We start from the raw sequence: 20,656 nt of genomic DNA, 5'->3' as shown, positions 1-20,656 counted from the left end.
GCCTGCTTCTTCCTCTCCCACTCCCCCTGCTTGTGTTCCCTCTCTCTCTGTCTGTCTCTCTCTGTCAAATAAATAAAATCTTAAAAAGAAAAAGAATATTTTGAGCTGTACCTCTTTGAAGCATCAATGGGTAGATACAAATATATTCTTTTACACCCACCCCTGAATGACTGCATTTTTTTTTCTGTCCTCCTTTCCTTCATCCTTCTCTTATTCCAGCATAAAACAGCAGTATATTTAACACATACTTGTAATTGCTAGGCCCTGAAATAGTCACTGGGATGATGAATGCTCATTTCTTCCCAGTGAGAGCCCCCATCTAGTGGGAGAGAGACAGGTGACAGCCCCACAGGGTGGAGTGACAAGCTGCAGGACAGCTATGGAAGAAGAGAGGAAAGTTACCACATTTAGGTTAGGAGACACGTGAGGCAGGCTCCCAGAGGGAGGGAGGGATCCTGAGGCGTTAGAAAATACAGCAGGGAGTTACGAAAGAGAGAAAGGAAGGCAATGTGTTCCTGGAAGAAGGTCTGTCACATGCACTGGTGGGGAGGCTTGAGACAGCAGATGCACTTATTTCCCTGGGGTGGTAGAATGGGGTGCCTGGAGACCAACATGGTGGAGGGTGAGACTCAGAGCTAACTCTGGTTCATAGTTTGAAGTTTCCATGCCCTGAGGTCTGGAGGCCACAGGAATTGAATGAGGGGATCTAAAGGAAAAAAAAAAAAAAGGAAAAAAGAAAAAAATTATACAGAATAAAGTGAGACCAGAAGCCCAGAGGGGAGGCCTCTGTGGTCTACACGAGAAGTGGTGATGGTTAGACCTAAGGAGGGGGTAGCAGGGATGGCAAAGGTGGGGTTAATTCAGAAGATACTTCACAGGAATTGGTGGCCAACTCTTTGAGAAAAATGTGTGAGAAGACTTGAAGACAGACCTTTTCCCCAAAAGTAGCTGGCCAAGGGCCATGCTGGGTGTTGGAATGGGACCTGGGACATCTCATTGTCTCCTCCATTTTCCATCTGCCCTCAGTCCATAATAGATGGGACAGGGAACTCTCTCTGTGGGTGGGTAATATCTGCTATGAGTGGCAGCCTCTTGTCTTTGATTGCTAGAAATCAGGCAGCTGCTCAAATTTCAACTTTTAATTTGAATGGTCAAGTAGTTGAATTTTGTCACAACTTCGTCTAGATCATATTCTGAATCAGCTAAATAGACTTTTTAGGTAAGATGAAGAATCTTATCATTTTATTGCCATGTAGAATGAAAGAGCATTCATACTGCAAACTGTGGACTTACCATTAACTTTGGAACACAGCTGTCATTTGGTTCATGAAACAATGCAAAGGTATAGTTGGGGAAGCAAAACCCACATGAAAACACAAACAGCATTAGAGAATAATTATATGGGTCTTCCTTTAAATCTTTCCCTGAGTTAAGAAATGTTTTTCTCTTAGAGGCTTTGAAGTTTTTGGTCTGAGATGTAGTTTGGGAAAAACAGAAGTAGAATGAGGATCTTAGAGACCTTGAAATTGCCTTGTCACCGTGAGGGTAGTTTGGAAGCCTTCAAGTGACAGACAATTAATTACAAGAGCAGAATGAACTCTAATAAGGGAGAGACCAGCGCTTGATATGTTCAGAGAAGGCTCCATGGAAGGAGTGAGCTGCATTGGCCTTGATGTGAGTAGGGTTTAGAAAGAGAATAAAAATGCAACACTCGGTCTCACAGTAAGAAAATCAAGGTCCACATTTCTGCTCGCTCATTTTCTCACTTTGAGAACATGACTGAATCTCTCTGGTCCTCAATTTCCTAATCGGTGAAATAGGAACAGTAAGATTTATCTCTTGGAGCTGCTGAGAGCATTTAATTAGGTCATAAGGTAACAATTGGTGTGATGTTGGCACCTGGCTGGCCGCAGAGCCCTCAAATGACTCTCCATGAATGAGTAGAGGGGACACAGGTGTCCAGGCACATGTTCTGAGGTCAGGGAGGGATAGCACCAGGCAAGACATAGAGGCTGTGCAATGGTCAGAGTTTGCCCATCTGCCTGCTGTTATCCACAAGTATGTGTTTGATGGAGGAAGTGATGGGGAACTACAAGTGTCTTTGAACAGATTGCCTTGAGGGAGGAAGACCATTCTGGAGACAGTTGACGGGCTGTACTGTGTGGACAGGAGGGCCAAGGGAAAGTGCGCTGGCCTGCAAGTCTGCCTCTGCAGAACTCTTTCCAGCTTCTCTTCTTTCCTCTTTACTTCCTTGTCAAAGGAAGCACTACCATGATAGGGACACCTGTTAGCTGTGTGGCCTTGGGTAGTAAATTCCTCAGCCTCTCTTTACCTCCATTCTCTTATTCATAAAATGGGAAGATACCTAATAGGGATTTCTAAGGGTTAAATAACGTATTTATCCCAGTGCCTGGCATATAATAAGCACTCAGTGGGTGATAACACCCTTCTACCCTTGTCCCTCTGTCCCTTCGGGCCACTCATATCCACATGATTTTGGAACATGATTGAGGACACACCACACAGAAGAGGCCATGGAGCAATCCAAGCATTGGGAAATTAATTAGAATAAAGGCCTTGGGAATATAGTCTAAAATGTGAAAGTACAATATATTTTTGAAGGAACCACGGCAGTTGGGGGTAAATTGTATGCAGGAGATAAAGGTGACAACTGAGAAAAATTCAGCTGAGGTGTAGAATAAATACGTATGACAGCACTGGAGTTTTGGAGCCCAATTCCTTCTATCATAGTTATTCCTTCTATCATAGTCTCATGACCTAGGGTCATTATAAAGCTTAGCACAGTTTTTGATTGCCCGGGTCATTGGGAAGATTTATAGAGACTTAATTTAAAATACATTAGCTGTTATCATAAGGGAAATTAAAAGAAAAAAGAACCAAACAACCCTTCGCTCTTATGTGTGTGCCCCATGGCTTACACTGGCTGTGGACCGAGGATCTCCCTAATGTCATGCTCAGTTGGGTGACCTTGGCATTAATGAAGCCATTTGGGGGGAAAGTACTAGACTTAATGACAGAACACACATGCCCTTTGCTTCCTATTATTGGCTCTGCATCACCGAGAAGAAAGCCACCGATGCGATGATTTTCTGTGATTCCAAAGGAGGTCAGTGTTCTCACACTTCTTTATATCCTATGATGTATCTGCTGTTTCCAGCTTTTAATGATGAGCTGCCACAGAAAACAGCGCCACGCAAAGGGCCTCTAGTTAACCTTTATTTGGCAAGGAAAATAAAAATTATACGAGGCCACTATCGTATTGCTATGTTTAGTGATCCAATTTTTGATACCGTATTTGTGTTGTCATTTTACTTCATCCATTGATTCTTCCAACAAATATTTATTAAGCATCCATTTTATACCAGATATTCTGAGTGCTGGGGTACAGGGTGATCAAAAGTGAGATCCCAGTTTCCTGCTCCATAAAACTCACATTCCAGTGGAGGACAGAGACAACAAATACACAATGTCAGGTATCTGCATGTCCTATGAAATCAAGACTCAGCAGGAGGATTGAGAGTGATAGAGATAGGAAAAGTATGCCAGGTCAGGTGGACAGGGAAAGCCTTTCCGAAGAGAGTTTTGAGCAGACTTGACTAAGGTGAAGGAACAAGGCACAGGGAGCACCAGGCAGAGAGACCAAGCACGAAGAACCCAAGTCAGGAATGAGCTTTGCGTGTTCGAAGAGCAGCAAGAGAACAGTGTGCTCAGTGTCCCATAAGGGAGGAGGGAAAGGATTGAGGGCAAAGGCCAGGCCATCTTTCTGGCTGTGACGGGAAGCCATTGGATTTTAGTTTCCAGTGTCATAAATTAAATCTTACCTAGACTTTGACCAATTACCATCTTGACTAAATGCCATCCAGTAGAGAATGGCAATATTTATGTACGTGCCCCCCCACCCCCCACCAAATAGCTTCCAGTTTTACCTTCAGTAGAACTGAATCCCTGTCCCTGTTGACAGCTTAGGGAAGCTCACATCCATTCTTTGGAAATATATGATGTCTTGGAGGCCATGAATTTCAAACATGAAAAAAAAAATTGGACTGCATCTAACATTGAAAAATACCTGTCCTATTATAAGCACACTACTATTCCTCTCTTAACTACAAAAATAATCCCTCATTTAACAAACAGACCAAACCAAAGATCACTGTATTTTGAACAGCCCTTGGTTTTTTTTTTTTTCATTTATTTAACAGTTTTATAGCCTGTTCAGAACATTTTTGTAAAACTGTTAAAAAGGCAGAATATACTTTAAAAGTTAGAATACAAGTTGAAAACACACCTTTCAAAAAAAGTTCAGTTTCTGCACATTTTTAAGCACAGATTCCAGATAATTTTCAATATTCAGCTCCCTCCAAGGAATCCCTGGGGTCTTGAGAGACTGTCAGACTACATGGGCCCCATGACACTAAGGTGTATGGCAAGAATGGCTTACGTTGCCTTTGGGGGGTTGACATAATTATTTGGTTGAAACTATCTCTTCTATTTCCTTAATCACCCTCCTCCACTTTCTTTTGGAAAACCAACTATATTGGCAAATGTGCTCACTACAACATACCAAATAAAGGGTTACACAAACAAAAGGAAACCAAAATATAATTTTTTTAAAGATTTTATTTCTTTATTTGAGAGAGAGAGAAAGCATGAGCTGGAGGGAGGGGCAGAAGGAGAGGGAGAGACAATCTGAAGTAGATTTCTCGCTGAGCACAGAGCCAGACGTGGGGCTTAATCTCAAGATCATGATCTGAGCCGAGAACAAGAGTTGGCCACTTAACCGATTGAGCCACCCAGGTACCCCCAAAATATAATTTTTAGAAAGGGAGCCAGCAACTTTGGGTAATTATAATTCCCCAATACTCTGTATTAAGTCTTTGGGTCCTATCATAAGTTTTAGTTCAAACTGCAACAGTTCCACCTCCAGTCTGCATCTCCTTGCCCAGAATCCTTCTAGAATGCTTTCTGCTCTCTTCCCTCAGAAGAAAGGAGGTCTACCCTACTCAAAGGCTTTGGACATTGGGGTCACTCAGACCCAGCAGCAAGAGCAAGCATGGGGGTTGGGGAATAGATGGGGTTTTAGAACAGCAAGAGGGGAATATCAAGAGATGAAGCTGGAGACCAGGGACCCAAGTCATAAAGAGCCTTCAAAATATTCTAAGAGTCTGGATTGTATCAAGGGACAAAGGGAATGCACTGGTGATTTTAAGCAGGGACTCACCTCATCCAATTGGATTCTTCAAGCCACTCTGTGGAGAATGAATTCAAGCTGGGCAGTAGGTGCCAGGGTAGACTATTAAGGAGACTACTCCAGAAACCAGCTAAGAACCAGTATTGGTCTTGTCTCAAGCGGAGTTCCTCTGAAAGCAGAGTTCGAGGGCCACGATTGGCTATTGATCACTTATTTGAGATGTGATTCCTGGATTCCAGAGTGAGGGTTGGGGGGTGGAAATGAGATCAGAAACTGAGGGCTTCAGAGGGGAGGGGGATGGGGGAATGGGATAGGCTGGTGATGTGTAGTAAGGAGGGCACGTATTGCATGGTGCACTGGGTGTTATACGCAACTAATGAATCATCGAACTTTACATCCAAAACCAGGGATGTACTATATGGTGACTAACATAATAAAAAAATTTAAAAAAATAAAGAAACAGAGGGAAAATATCAATTAAAGTTGTTTTAATGAGCTTGTTGATGCTGTGGGCAGTTGGGGCCCATTGGTACCCTGAGGAATCCTCTGAGGAATCACACAGAACAGTGATTGTCGAAGTGTCGTCTCTGGACCAGCAGCCTCAGCATCACTAGTAGCATATTAGAAAGACAGTACCTTGGATCCCTCCTCAGATCTACTGAGTCAAAACTTTGGAGGATAGCGTTCAGCAACTTGTGTTTTAGTCGCCTCTTAGGTGATTGTGATGCCCTCTAATGTTTCAGAAGCACAGGCATAGAACGTGTCTCAGAATCCTTCCATGGGATTGGAGGATGGAGAGGAGGGGCACCCCCCCCCACGCCCTCACTCACTGTCATGTGTTTGTCTCCCACATTTCTGGATTGCATCAGTGAAAGTGAGTAAGCATTTGTGACTCCAGAGAAGGCCCTGAGACAGCAGAGAGAGACTCGCGCTCTTGGATGGTACCCTGGCAAGTGCATGGAACTGTCCAGCCCTTGGTGTGCTGAAACCAGATGGATGGAGGGTGTGTGGCACTTCACCACACACCTTGCCTACCCACCGTGATGAGAGCATGGCAGTGAAGAGGAAGAGAATATGAGGATATGTGATACATTTTCGAGGAAGAATCATCAGTACCTGATACAAGGAGATGAAAGAGGAAGATATGAAAGATAATTTGCAGTTTTATGGGCCATTTCCATCTGTGATTACCTTAGACTTGCAATATGTCAATGGTTATTTCCCATGTAAACCTCTTTGATCATTTTTTAAGTAATGTCCCTTTGGATTGAAACCAAATTGAGAGGAGGGGTCATGGATCAATCATAATTAGACATGCTTCCAGAGGAAATCCAAGAGATTAGTTACCCTGCCCATTTGACAAGGGGTTTCCTTCTCTCAGCAGAATTTGAGCCAAATAGAGCATAGACTATGGATGACAGCATATTTACCTTCCACCTGGCCAGAGTGATTTTGGCATGGTGCCTTAAACTTTGTAATCTATCCTTGAGGTTGATTATTTTTACTAGAAAACTTTGCTCTATATAATCTCCAGCATTTTTCCTGGAAATAATTTTTTCAGCATGAGATAGTCATCCTTTATTACTTAATTTAAATATATTTCCATTTTATTGAATATTTGTGTCTCAGAATGCTGTCTAAATGAAGTAAAATTGCTTACTAGTTAAGCAATACTGAAGAGACCTATTGGCTATATAAATTATTTAATTTGCAAGTTGGGAATTGTGTTAAGGGTATGTTAAAGCTGGACATACCTGCATTTATTAAATTAACCAGCACTCCTAAAGTACTTCATATCTTCCAGGCACTGTTTTGGGACATTTGCCATCGTAATTCACTTGATCCCCACACCAATCTGATAAAATGAATGCTGTAATTATCCCCAATTTACAGATAAGGAAATTGAAGCCAAGAGACATTTGATAACTTGCACCAGATCATCCAACTGGAAGAAACAGAGTTGGAACTCAAGCCCTGGTGTTTAGTCTTTGGCTCTGTACTCCTAGCCATCATTGTCATCTCTTTCAGAAACACAGCAGTGAGTTCCATCTCCAGCTGCTTCTCATGTCTATCATTCCCTCCTCCTTGGCTGTTTTATGACCAAAATGATCTTTACTATGGTTCATATCCTTTCAACATGCTTCTAAGCTTCTAGCTCACCTAGACTCTGATCTTTTTCCCAGTCTATTCATGTGATGGCTGGAATCCTTAGTAATCTGTAGCACAAAGGCCCGTGTTTCTGTCTCAAAATAAGAATTCTAGAAATTGCAAGGCAGGTAACATTAGCTTTACCAGGAATTATGGAAAGGAGAGGAAGAATGCTCACATTTACTAAGTGTCTGACATACGGTGGACACAACCCATCGCCTCTCACATAATCCTGTGATTGCCTTGTTGGAAGTTCATCCCATAATTAATCATTGGAGATAGAAACGTTTCTGAGATTCTGACACCTTCAAATGCTGCCTTTCCTAGAAGTATCTGTATCATCTCTTTAAGAGAAGACTCAAATATTCTTAGTATCACAATAACTTAAGGCATTTGCTGTCTTTTGGCAGGTGTGTTCTAAACACAGTGCATGTGTATGTTTCAGGTAGGGATGCATTTTTTTCAGCACCTCACAAAACTCACCAAATAGTTATATAATCTGCTTTTTTAATAAGTACACTATAAAGCCATCATGGTACCTCACTTCACTTAGCCTCCAAAGTCCCCCATTGGCCCAGAAGAGTGCTGACATCAGGAATAATGGTCTATGTGTCTTCGTCAGATTTTTGGGAAAAGTTCAATACCATGCTGTGTTCTTTATTGCCTTTAGGGGATCCCTATTAATTTTCCCTTCATCTCCTGTTAGAAGAAGAACAGATACCAAATGCTTTGAGCAGTGCACACCCGAGAGGAATACTTACTCTTGATAATTACTCTTTGTTCTTTCAGTTGTGGTCCTGATTCTATTTGCCATGGAGTGGATTGCTGAAGATCTTCCATAACCTAAATAAAAAAGAGAATGTCATATTCCCTTGGTTTAGTCACGTTCTCACACATGAGCCCAGTTTTTCCCAGTGCAAAGTAACTTCAGTGTGCAGAATCTCATTGATTTCCTACACCGAGGTCACTTTCCTAATTTGTTCCTGCTAGTAAATACTCTTTTTCAATTTTCTGTATATGTGACATGTCATTGGTATTTTAATGTTCATTAAAATTCTTGGAATTCTTCAAACATACCTAAAGGTATTAAAATAAGTTGTGTTCTTGTCTGAATTAAGGGTGACATTTCTCTCTTTTCAGTTCCTCCCAAATTTGTGGTTCAGCCGCGGGACCAGGACGGGATTTATGGCAAGGCTGTCATCCTCAATTGCTCAGCCGAGGGCTATCCTGTACCCACCATAGTGTGGAAATTCTCTAAAGGTATGACATTACTTGATTTGCTGTTGCCTGCCAAACATGTTCGAATCTAAAGAATTAGAGGAGCATTTCAAGGTCCTTCCAGACGTGCTTCTGGCAACTAGAGGTGTTCCCACCTCCACCAAGTCTGTCTTCTCAGTTTACCCCTACTGGTCCGCCTGAGTGTTTTTAATTTGGACCAGGAATGTCTGGTCTTGTACAGCTTGCCCCGGGAAATATCATGAATGGGGCAGGGGATTCCATGGAATCCATGGAATCCGTGGAAGTTATTTCAGCCCCCGGGAAAGCTCTAGTTGCCTACTTCTGTGGTGTGACCACGACCCGCTTGGGAGCACCGCACACCCCTCCATGTACAGACACAAGAAGCAATTGTCAGAAGTGCTCATTGTTGGAAATCCTTTCCCCGGTACTTATACATAGGACATTAAGTGGGTTTAGAAGGTAAAAAATAAAATTGTTGATTGATTTATTTACCTGGTTATCTTAGAATATACAAATTCCATATCATTTGCCTGGTATGCTCTTTTAAAAGCACACACATCCATGCCGTGTGTTGAGCATACAGTGTTCTTTGCTGAATATGTGTGTCTAATCACACTTTCTCCTCAAAGGCAAAGCAGCCTCACCAGTTTTACTGTAAGGCTGTAAATGTTGCAGGAATAGAAACATGTAACATGCAGACTAAGGGGGGACATTCTAGACACCATAGAGATCATTTGTGTCCATCTTACAGTCCTCTCCAGGGAAGGGTTCTTAACTGTGCTCACCCACGTATGGGAGTTCTCACTCTTTTCTCAGTCACTCATCTTTACTCAGTAATCTATTTATCAAACGGTTAAAGGCCGAATGCACACAGGTGGGATAAACAAATCAATCATGGTCTCTTCCTAACCATCTGAGACCTACTATGTGTGTTTAATTGTTCTGAGTGTATTATTTATTTGTTTGCTTTATTATGGTTTGTATTCCAGATGTTGCTTTTTAAAGTAAACTGTTGCATTTTCTTATTATGAAAATAATAGTGCAACAGAAGCAAAACAAATGGGTCCCTTACCACCTCCTTCCAGGGGAAGGGGAAGAGGGAGGGGAGAGGGTGCTAGAAACCACTTCATTGTGGGAGGGACTCAATTAAATTTTTAAGAATTCCCTGAGGCTACGCCCCTGTAGCCTGCCACATACATTGTCCATGTGAAAGCACTTTATTCAAAAAGCTAAAGCCTGTTATTCAGAGTATCTGCCCACGTGATTTTTTTATTTTAGGCCATATTTGAAGCCTCATGTTACATTACATGAAAACTAACAGCGTGCATTGAATGCTGTCTTGGTCAAACCCAGAGCCGTGGGCACCTCTGGAACTGGGCTGCCGCTGCTGGCCCTGCCCCCTCCCCATCCCCACTGCCCCTCCTTCTTTTTACCTTGAAGAGCTATCTCTCTAATAAGTCAGGTAATAAGCATCAAAAAACAAACAAACAAACAAAAACCCCACAGGGGTCTGCAAGATGCTTTGTAGCTACGCACGCCGCCGCCATGCCTGCAACTTGGGCTGTTTCATGAAGTAAGAGGCGAGGATGGACCCTGGGCAGCTAGTCGTGTCCAACACTCTTGCTGCAGAGGTCATGTCAGCTTTCTTCTGAGTTTTCACTATCATAAAAATGTCACAGTGACTCCATCTCATCATTCTTTGTACGTGTCCTTTTTTTCCAGGCATTAATTTCTGCCAGTAGAATGGCTGGCTCAGAGTAAGCAATTTCTATCCCTTTCAGTACGCCTTGGCCGCTGGCCAGAGCTGTATTCCTGTACACAACCTTCCCCAGTTTACGCCATTGCCTGTTTCCTACAACGAAAATAATACTGGTTGTTATGATTATTTTTATTACTTTTTTAAACAGGAGGTCTGCTTACTTTTAAAGATTTGAGAGAGAGAGAGAGAGCACATGAGTTGGGGGAGGGACAAAGGGAGAGAGAGAGAGAGAATCCTCAAGCCGACTCCCCACTGAGCACGGAGCCTGATGTGGGGCTCAATCCCAAGACCCTGAGATCGAGACCTGAGCTGAAATCCAGAGTTGGCTGCTTAACTGACTGAGCCACCCAGGCACCCTGATGCTTATTTTTAAATATCTTCCAATAGAAAAGGGGGAGACTGTAGAATACCATTTTAATTGTACAAGCGATAAAGATGTTTCTTAAGAAAAAATTAGCTTTGCTTATGGAACATGTTCCCCGTAGTCAAATATTCACTAAGAACATCAGGGCACCTTGCTTATGTGTGACCAAAAGAGATGTAAAGAAAATGGACTTGAGTGGTTTCTCTGAGAGCTGCAACAGTTTAATCCTGAGACTGCAGAATTCCAGAGTAAATGCAGAAGGCTTGAGGGGGGCTGGCGCAGGAAGGAGACAGTCTTTGTGGGAAGATAACGTTCTTACAGTTTTGACCTTGGGTCTGGATGCGCTAAATCTAAAACATTCAGTTCTGTCTCCTGAATTTTTGTCCTTTTACGCGGACAAACAAGGCCTCTTGTCTAAAGAGATTTTTTTTTTAATCATGGCTGAATATCATAGTTGGCCTCATCTGTGTTCCCAGAAATGTATGGTGGCGGGAACGGGTTTCAGCTGCTGTCCTGGGGACCATCCCCTTGTTAGCCGCTCGGCCCAGGGAGGGGCTGCTATGATAAGAATCAGCTAGTGCTGCCGCCCGTGGCCTGTGGGGGCATCCTTTGCTCTCTGGCTGCCCAGGGACAGGGCTCCTTCTGTCCCCAGGGAAGCTTCCTCATGCAAACATTCAAGGGCAAGGGTCAGAGCATGCCTGGGTGTGTGGGGGTCAGAGAGGAGTGGGGAGTAGTTTGCATTTCAGATGAGGTTGTCAGAGAAGGCCCAGGAAAAGGTAATGTTAGCGAAGCCTGAAAGAAATGGGAGACGAGCTTTGTGCACGTTTTCAGGGGAAGTGCCGAAGGTCAGGGGGCCAGCTGGTGCCAAAGCCCGGGGCAGAAGTGTGTTTATGCCTAGAATGTTCCAGAAATACCAAGGAAGACCCTGAAGCCAGGGTAGAGTGAAAGGAGTTGTTAGAGGTCCCAGGAGGTCAGCTCTCCCATCAATCATTACAAGGATATGGCGATGACAAGGTGGGGGTCACAGTAGTGACAGTGAAGCTGTCCCCTTCCTTCCACTGCCATGCTGACCCCAGAACTAGGAGGCTGTTGGACAATCCAGGAGGGGCGGTGGGGTCTGTGCATCGGTCCTGGGTGTGGAGGCAGGACTTGCGGCTGGAGCCTATTAGGAGCCGTGAGCCGTGACATGGCTTGGATCGGGGTGACAGCAGTGCAGGAGGGGAAGTCGTTCAGAATCCACTAGGCTGATGGGCTGGCTGTGGGTGTGAGCGAAGGGGAGGCGTCTTAGACAAGAGACGGAGCGCTCCCACTCCCAGAGGGCCAATCGGGCTGCGGTCAGCACAGGAGTGCAGGTCTCTCTCTCTGTAGACACAGCCCTCAATCCCCAGGATAAGCAATGAGGAACCTTCCAAGTATACTTTTTTTTTTTTTTTTTTTGATAAACGTTTTCTGCAGCGTCAGAGCTCATACCTTCCACCTCTAGTCTGCTGCCACATGCCCGACTTTAGTTTTGCCTCTGCTCTGTGACACTGCCCTTGTGCTACCACTAGGCCTTGGCCATAGGTCTTCAAGCTCTGCTCCATTTGCAATGGTGTGTCTGTGTCTTTTTCACACATAAAGCCAGTTTGGCCGGTAGGAGACCAGTGGCCCACATTATTTCTCGGGAGGGAAAGGGGGCTGCCTGACTTGCCGGTAGAAGGGATGGAATCATTTTGCTGCATGTACCAAGGAGCTGATTGTGGAGTCTGGCAAGTGTATGGTCTGTGCCTTGATGTCGTTCATTTGGGGTCCAGTTGTCCCACAGCTGCAGTGTGCTATTTAATATGTAGATTCTAAGCATCTTTAATTTGAGAAAACAATGCTTAAATTACATCTGTAAATATTTGTTCCCTTCCCTGCTTTTCATTTTCCCCTGCAGGGTTCCCTGTTGGGCATCACAGGGCTCCCTTCACCTATCCATGGCAGGAGTAGTTTTCTCTGAGTTTTTAGCCGTTGCCTCAAATATGATACTTAAATGTTTATTTACTGTGCATTGTACCCCAGCCAAGTCTGTTCTTCTTTGCACTCTCTCCAATTTTTCCTTCATGTTTGTGATTTCATTTTTTCTCCTCCTTTCTCACTCCTGCTGGTTCCTATTTCACTTTTGCTTGAGCTCTTGCTTCCTAGATAAGCGGCTGTTTTGTTCACAGCTTTCGTCTAACTCATGGCAGCGTTTTTCTGGTGCGATCCCATTACCTGATTGCTTTTTCTGCTTCTATCATAGTATCTTTGCTAGATGCTGGCTTCCTTTTGAGAACTCCCATTTGAAGAAAATTCATATCCCCAGAAAGAGATTGCTTTGTCCAAGTATCTGGTTCCTCACTTAATCCTGCCTGTCTACGAGCTCCAGCAGGTCCCCCGAAAGCTCCAGCCCCACCCAGCCTGGGCACACTGCGGTCCCTGGTGCTGGCTGTGCCCCTCGGATGTGTCCCCACTCTGACCACACATTCTGTGCTGATGCTAGCTCAGATTCATGGCCACGTCGTCTGTCCTTGTCTTTCTGCACGCGCCTCTGCTCAAGGCGCACTTCTGGTTGACCGTTTACCTACTTGTGGTTGAGATCTTCCGTGCCTCGTTCTCCTATTTGCACTTGTATGGCTGGTTTCCGGGAAGAGAAGAAATGCTGGATTTATGCTGTCATCCTTAAATCTTAAGCCCTATTGTTCATATACTAAGCTGTATTAAATTTGGGCTTTCTTTCAGAAAAATAAGTGAAGTGGGAATCTAGCAGAAGCGGTTAAGAAATCATCCGTTAAGAGAATCGGCTGAGTTTAGACCCCAGACACAACACTGTCTGGCGTGTTACTGCAGGAAAATTACTTAACCTATGTGAACCACAGCTTCCTCGTGTATCTGGCAGATAAAATAAGGGGATTAATATGATGATTTAGTAAGATGATTCAAAGAATGCATTTTTTCTAATGCCTGGCACATAGCAATTAGTCATTACCGTCAGTGGTCATCATCCGCAGCATACATGGCTACCAGGTCTTAAAACCATGTATTGAATAGCCCAACCTTTCCCCTACTAACATGAACTGCTTTACAGTCTGTGAAAAAAGAAAAATGCGTCCACTGAAGTCTGTTTTGGAGCCTTTCCATTCTGGTATTGGGACCATATGTATTAGAGGGTTATCTCTTCCAAATATATTTTAGTATCTAGAACAATGATACTCTCTTTACTTGTTTTCTAATAATATCCTGTATTTTTCCCCTTTTTTATTTAAATTAAATTAGCCAACCTATAGTACATCATTAGTTTTTGGTGTAGTGTTCAATGATTCATCAGTTGCGTGTAACACCCACTGCTCATCCCATCCCGTGCCCACCTACACGCCCATCACCCATTACCCCACCCCCCCACCCACCTAAAATTGTCCTGTCCTTCTCCCATGGAATTTTGTTTGTTTGTTTCTTCTAGAGGAATGTCAGGATAATTTTATCAAGTTCAGAAAAATTTCTTCCGAAAACTTTGGGAGATTGTAATAAATTTAAAGGTTAACATGGAGAACAGGGACCTCATTAAAATATCCAGCCTTCGCAGCCAATATCATGGACACTCTCTCTATTTATTTATATCTTGTTTTAATGTTCATTATAATTTAAGTGCTTTCTTTCTCTGTGTCTGAGGCACTATTCTGCCTCCCAGTGTGTTTGGTCCTCTTCAGTTTTCTGGGTGGAAACTTGGCGCATGGATGGCCAGGCTCTGTGGGCCCTCTGAGGCCACCTGTGCCTCTCCTCCCATTGAGGGACAGGTTACCCTTGTTTGGGAGAGTCCCATATTCTTCCACTCTCTAGGACACAGAGATGCCTGCAGTTGGGGTGGGGCCCTCCTCGTCCTGCCTGTTTCTCTCAGATTGCCTTTCTCCTGGCCTCTGCCTGTGTCCCCCCTCCCTCAGCAGAAGCACATTCACAGGGGAGTGAAGCTCCCGCTGCTTCACTTTTCCTCAGGGGTGTCAGACTGTCCGCCACTGCTCAGTGCGAGGTGCTTTGGCTTGTGTTTAGGCACCTCCCACGGTCCCCAGAAAGCCGTTCATGGTGTCATTTCTGCATCTGCAAGGGCAGTCTGTCCGAGGGCCCGGCCATCCCTTACCATCAAGGTCCCGCAGTGTCCAGTGCTGCTTGGCGCCAGCCCCCCTGCCCAAACCCTCCTCTCTTATCGTAGACTCTTAACAGGGGCCAACAGGGACTTGACTCTTTTGTTTAGAAATCTATAGACATGAAAGTGGACACTTGCAGCAGTTCCCTGGATGTTTCCAGGCACCACGCTCGATGTCAGACTGAGACACAGACACTATGCTCAGGTCCGACTGCTCAGGTGACCCCCCACACCCCCCCGGAGCCTCCTCCTACTTCAGGGGCTTGTCCTGGAATGCCTCACCTTGGTCCTGCTCAGTCCTTCTCTCCCAAAGTCAAGGTGACATCCCAGGGCCGTCCACAGCCCCCAAGACCTGTGTGTCGGGATGACAAGAAGAACACGCCGCATGGGACGAGCCCTCAGGTGCTCCTGGGCTCACCACTTACCCTGTTCTTTGTGTGGGTAGAGTGCCCTGAGTCTCTAACCCCATGGTTCAGCCTCTTCTGAGCCATTAGTTTACTGGACCTACAGTGAACCTCCTAGGTCTTTCCAGCAACACCTGCTTCAGGCTCATGCACTAGGCTCATCCAGACTATTGGGCCCACTTGTTGTCCAGTGTCCCTGTCCCCACTAGCACAAGAATCTGGAATTAATACAGGGAAGGGGCTCAAAGAATCTAAAAAAGGAGAAGACAATGCCTCTCTGTGACATAGTGATGAAAATAAACCCAACTTCAAGGTGGAATGTGGCTTTCTGTGTACAACAAAAGCAGCTCCACTTATAGGGTCCCCACATGGGGACAATGGGTCTCACTAAGCATTGTGAGTTCTTGGAAAAGGATTGTGAACAGAACAGAGGGGTTGGATACTCAACATATTTTTCAATTTTCTTCCTTTGATGGTAGTATAAAACTCACTGTGGATGAAAATCTTCTGCCTTCCTCTGGGCTAAAATAAGTGGAGTCTAGTGGCCCTGGGAACTGCTCCAAGATACCCCCCACCCTGACCCAGAGAAGCTGCAATTTCCCTGAGCCTTGGTAGGGTCACCAGGACCATAGGCCGCAGGCCCTTCCCTTTTTCTCTGCTCCTCTGCTCCTACTCTGTCTCCCCTCTTCCTCATTGTTCTTATAGACAGAGGCAGGCACACAGAGGGCAAATGTTTGGGGATCTCTTGCTCCCGGGAAGAGGTGGCTGAAGGCCTTGTGTGGTGGATCCAGCTGCAGGGGCTCCTCATAGCCCACAGTCCCAATGCAAAGCCACAGTGGCATCAGCATAATGGGGCTACTTAAACTCCCTGCAGGATCACAGGTCCCATCAGCAAGTGCTGACTTGTATCAGTTCATGGTTCTATTTTCTGATAAGTGAGTGAGGGGCCAGTGTTCCACCTTAATGATAAAAAGGAATCCTTGCCAATTAGGTAGAGAGTTAAAGTCGAGCAGTTGGCGTGCTGAGCTAGTGAACTACTGAAGTGTAGCCAGCCCTGGGCAGGCATGAAGCTAGTCCACCTAAGTCAGGTGGTTTTCCCTGGAGAGGGGCCTTCAGTACAGACAAAAAAGAATGAAGGGAAGGAAACAGAATTGCACAGTGAGCATAATTATATGCAGATCTACAAAACAGGGAACCTCGATGCCGCCCCAGTTAGGGTGTGTGTTTTAGCAAGAAAAGACTTAGTACCTGGAATTAGAGGCATGCAAAATTTTGGAAGGGTGGGAGAAACCCAGCTATCTCTCAGGAACTTGAGAAACGTGGGAATTGAAATAAACTACTCCCGTCTGTGGCTACAGCCACCCCTGGCTCGAGAGCAGTGATGTGTTCTCCCGGAAGTGCCGTTTTCCCGGAAGTGCCATTTTCCCGGAAGCGCCGTTCTCCTGGAAGCGACGTTTGGCAACTGCCTCTGCCCCGGCTTGTTGCTTCTGAAAGAGAATGGTGCTTTTTCCTTCCCTGCACCTTCCAAACTGTTTTCAAGTGCCTCTCGCTGGTGAAATATAAACCATGGCCTGGTGACAATTCAGCGGGAAATAGGTTTTTTCAGGCTTCCGGTCCCTGTAACTTAGGGAAGAGATCGGAAGGGTACCAGGAGGCTGAGGATGGAAACATCATACCCGATGCAAGCGTAGGGACAAAATGTCACGTGCACGTGCTGTACAGCCCGGAAGCTTCTTCTTCTGGGCTTGGAAATAGCTGTCCAGCCTGGACCTGAACCAGTGCCTCCGGACCCTACCTCTGTCCACTTCTGGCCACTTCTCCAGAACGAGACACCAGGACTCAGCACTCGGTCACTGAACAATGGTTCCCTTTGCAGCTGCTCACCCTGGAGCAGGTGCGATGCTACTGCTGTTGCTACTTGCTCTCCCCCTTCCATATCCGCTTCTGCCTTTGTAGCTGCTCACTCCCTGCAACCCACCAACTCTTCCAGGGCAAGGAAAACCACCTCCCTGAGCAAGCAAAACACACTCATTCCTCAGGGAAACACCACCCTCTCCATAAGGATAAAAGGGATTGTGTTTCCAATTCCTTGGTGGGGAGAGGGATGTGCTCTCAGCCTTACCATTTGGGTGCAGCCCAGGGAGCATAGAGAGATCTCCTTTCCACTGTTCTCTTTGACTTCAAATCAATGTTATTCCACCCTAGGGAGACTCTCTGCATGTGGTCATTGGCCAACTTCTCCGGTTCTTATGTGGGCATTTATGCTCACATCCACACAGCTTTGCTGCCTTTGGTGAACAACAATCTGTAAAGCATAGAAATGCATTGTTCTCCCTGTTTCATATCCGATGAAATTAAGGGTGCAGCGAGAATAAGCTATTTGCTCAGGGGCACAGTTCATAAGTTTCCAATTCTTCTGACTCTTAGCCAAGTGCTCTCACTGCAGACCAGTAACGACTCAAGAGTGGAAGAAAAGATGAATCAATCACCATCTTCACTGCTGCCTTTCAAGTGAGTTCTCTTGGTGACGCTTGGCTGTTCTCTTCCGCCTGTGCCCACTCCCTCAGTCCTTAGAAACACTGCTAAGCATATCTTTCCATAAATAAGAAAGGTCACATGGCATTAACACACCCAGTAATTCAGTATGTGCCTTACATAACGCTTTAACATTTTCTTTTCATGTAATAGAGCATTAAAATTGTCCCCACTTGACCCCAGCTATCCACAGAAAATCGACAGCTTTTTAATTAATGACTTCTGGCTGCTATAGTGTATCTTCTAGCTAATTACCCGAAGTGCTTACCTCGTGCCAACAAGATTGCAGAATTTTGAATATTGTAGGCACCATGTTAAATTTTGCACTTTACAATAATGATGAACCTAAAGTGAATGGCTGATAATTGTATCAAACTGTGGCAAAGTCTACTTCCCTCAAATTAAACAAATACTAGCCCTTGGGACTGCTGTTCTTATGGTAGATGAATTGATTCACTATTATTCTGTTTAGCAACTATGATCAGTTTTATAAATTGTGTGACCCTTCAAGTTAGGTTCATTTCCTCATGAAAAAAAACATTTAATGTTTTTTCAAATGCATTTATGTTTCATTTCTGTCATGGTTAAGACCTTTTAGTAATGAAGAGGCTTCTCTCGCTCTAGATAGGGATTAATAGATAATCCGCTACTTAATTGAGACAGCTTAGCAACATAGTTAAATTCTATATTACAATTCTTTGGTATAAATGTGTCAAATATTACAAGTATTTTTCTGTTGAAAATTCTTTAAGGAAAGGAAAACATACATGTTTTTAACATGAAGGATCCTATAACTGGCTCATACTCCATCAGCATTTCATTAGATTTTTCTAGGGTTTTGTACACGGTTTTACATAATTTACAAATCCCATCGCATCTTCAGATTTCCTGGTTTTCTGCCTTATGGATATATTCTTTAAATCCTACATTTGGCTGAATTATTAGGTTGTGTGCTTTGAACTAGATCTGACTCCCTTCTTGCCGTTAACTTTGAGAAGGGCATCAATAGCCTTTACAGATTTTCAAAATGTGGACCAAATTTAAGCACTTAAATAAAAATTAAAGGCTTTTGCTTTGATTTTAAGTCCTAATAATATCCCCTTATCCTTACGCTAAAGAACATGTGATCCATAAAAAGGAATTTTACAATTTATAAAACCAAATTTTTAAGACACACAGTCGACTTTTATAGGAGAGAAAGCATATGATTATTTCAATAGATAATGAAAAGTTGTTGCTCATATTTGACATCTGATCCTGACTTTTTTTTAAAAAAGAACACAAATAAATTTGTGTAAAATAGGAATATAGAAATGCTCTTTAAGACCCAAAGTGCTTTGGCAAATGAAAAAGAAAAAGACAGTCCAATAGATATATAGGCCAAAGCTATGGATGGACTGTTCACCAAAAAAAAAAAAAAAATTTTTTTCAATGTACAAATTGCCAATGCATTTGTGAAAAGATGCTCAAAAACAAAGAAAAGTACAAAAAATAGTCAAAATGTGCAAATTAAAATAATGTGATATGTACTTAATTGATGAAGATAAAAAAGATCAATCATGTACATGTGTGAGGAAAAAATGAACCTTCAGCCAGCACTAGTGGAAATGAAATTGATGTATCCTTCAGTAAGCGCCTTAACCATGTATTTCAACACTAAACATGCAGATTTCCACTCCAACCATTAACCTAAGAGATCACCTTTCACTCTGTTAGTAGGTTGATTGATAAATGGAGAGGCTCCTTACAATATGGTCCTTACTTTTGTAGAGTAAGAAAGACAGAAAGTCAACTAATGTTAAATAATTATAAGCAGAAATCTTTTAAAAAGCAATATTGTGTGCTCACCATATGCTATACCATAGTTTAAGAACTTCAGTGCCTACACCACGTTATGGAGAAGATTCTGTACGATTTCCACTTTTACAGGTGAGAACATGAGGAAGCAAAAGGTTACCTCATTACCTAGTTTTTCAGTGTATCGATGATCTGATGCTCTGTAACAAATTACCCCCCGAAATTAGTGGCTTGACATAATGCACACTTATTCTCTCCTTATGTCCATGGATCTGGAATCCAGGTATGGCTTAGCTGAGTCCTCTGGTTCAAGGTCTCTCCCAGCACTGCAGTTAAGGTGTTGGTCAGGGATGCAGTCATGTCCAGGTTCAACCTGGGAAGAGTCTCCCCCCAAGCCCGCTCGTGTGGTGGTTGTGTTGTGTGGCAGGATTCAGGTCCTCACAGACTGCTGGTTGGAGGACAGACTCACAGGAGCCTCTCCATAGGGTAGCTCATGTCCGCCCCCCCCCCCCCCGTGAGGCCACTAGCCTCAGACAGAGAGGGATTGAAAGAGAGGCCAAGTCTTTGGTGACCATAGCTATGTGCAGTATCTGCCCCCCCCTCCGGTGGGTGCTCAGCAATTGAACAATGAATCCCATTTAGGTAAAAACAGAGCAGGTTTTTATATGGGCTTATAAAATATTAGGAAGGGAAAATTATGGGATTGGGGTCTTGAGAAAAAGAGCACATTTACTTTTTTACTGTTTGAATTTTTGACCAAAAATTTTCAGATCCCTAATCTGGGATTCTCATGTTTTGCACCATAATAAGTAAGCTGGCAGATAGCTTTTATTAATTATTTTTCAAAACCAATCATTCATTTACTGGCTTGTTCATAATTCATCATACATTTGTTAAAATCGTCTGTGAATTTCATGTGAATTAAGTTTTAAAGGATCCGTATTACACGTTTCTAAGTTTGCGTTTTCTACATTTTAACAACTTCTCTATTTCCAAAGAGTGAACAGAATTAGGGATAAGATTGGTTTCATTCATTCCGTCTCCCTTTAGAAAGTAGTCAGTA

The 20,656-nt window shown here is 43.8% G+C and overlaps 1 protein-coding gene across 2 annotated transcripts in view; it reads left to right on the top strand.

Moving 5' to 3' along the window:
- DSCAM (DS cell adhesion molecule) overlaps nt 1–20,656 on the top strand; it is a 718,005-nt gene that overhangs the window by 470,971 nt on the left and 226,378 nt on the right. For both annotated transcript variants that reach the window (XM_087861321.1, XM_087861322.1), the window contains exon 10: nt 8,498–8,617. In XM_087861321.1, the coding sequence (XP_087717447.1) occupies nt 8,498–8,617 (120 nt within the window). The remainder of the gene's footprint in view (nt 1–8,497; nt 8,618–20,656) is intronic.

Source organism: Ursus americanus, chromosome 4 (genome assembly GCF_024610735.1).
Source record: "Ursus americanus isolate L20-20 chromosome 4, mUrsAme1.1.p, whole genome shotgun sequence".
Taxonomy (NCBI): domain Eukaryota; kingdom Metazoa; phylum Chordata; class Mammalia; order Carnivora; family Ursidae; genus Ursus; species Ursus americanus.
The sequence above is the reverse complement of the archived record's forward strand: the minus strand, read 5'-3'. Positions and strand labels throughout refer to the sequence as shown.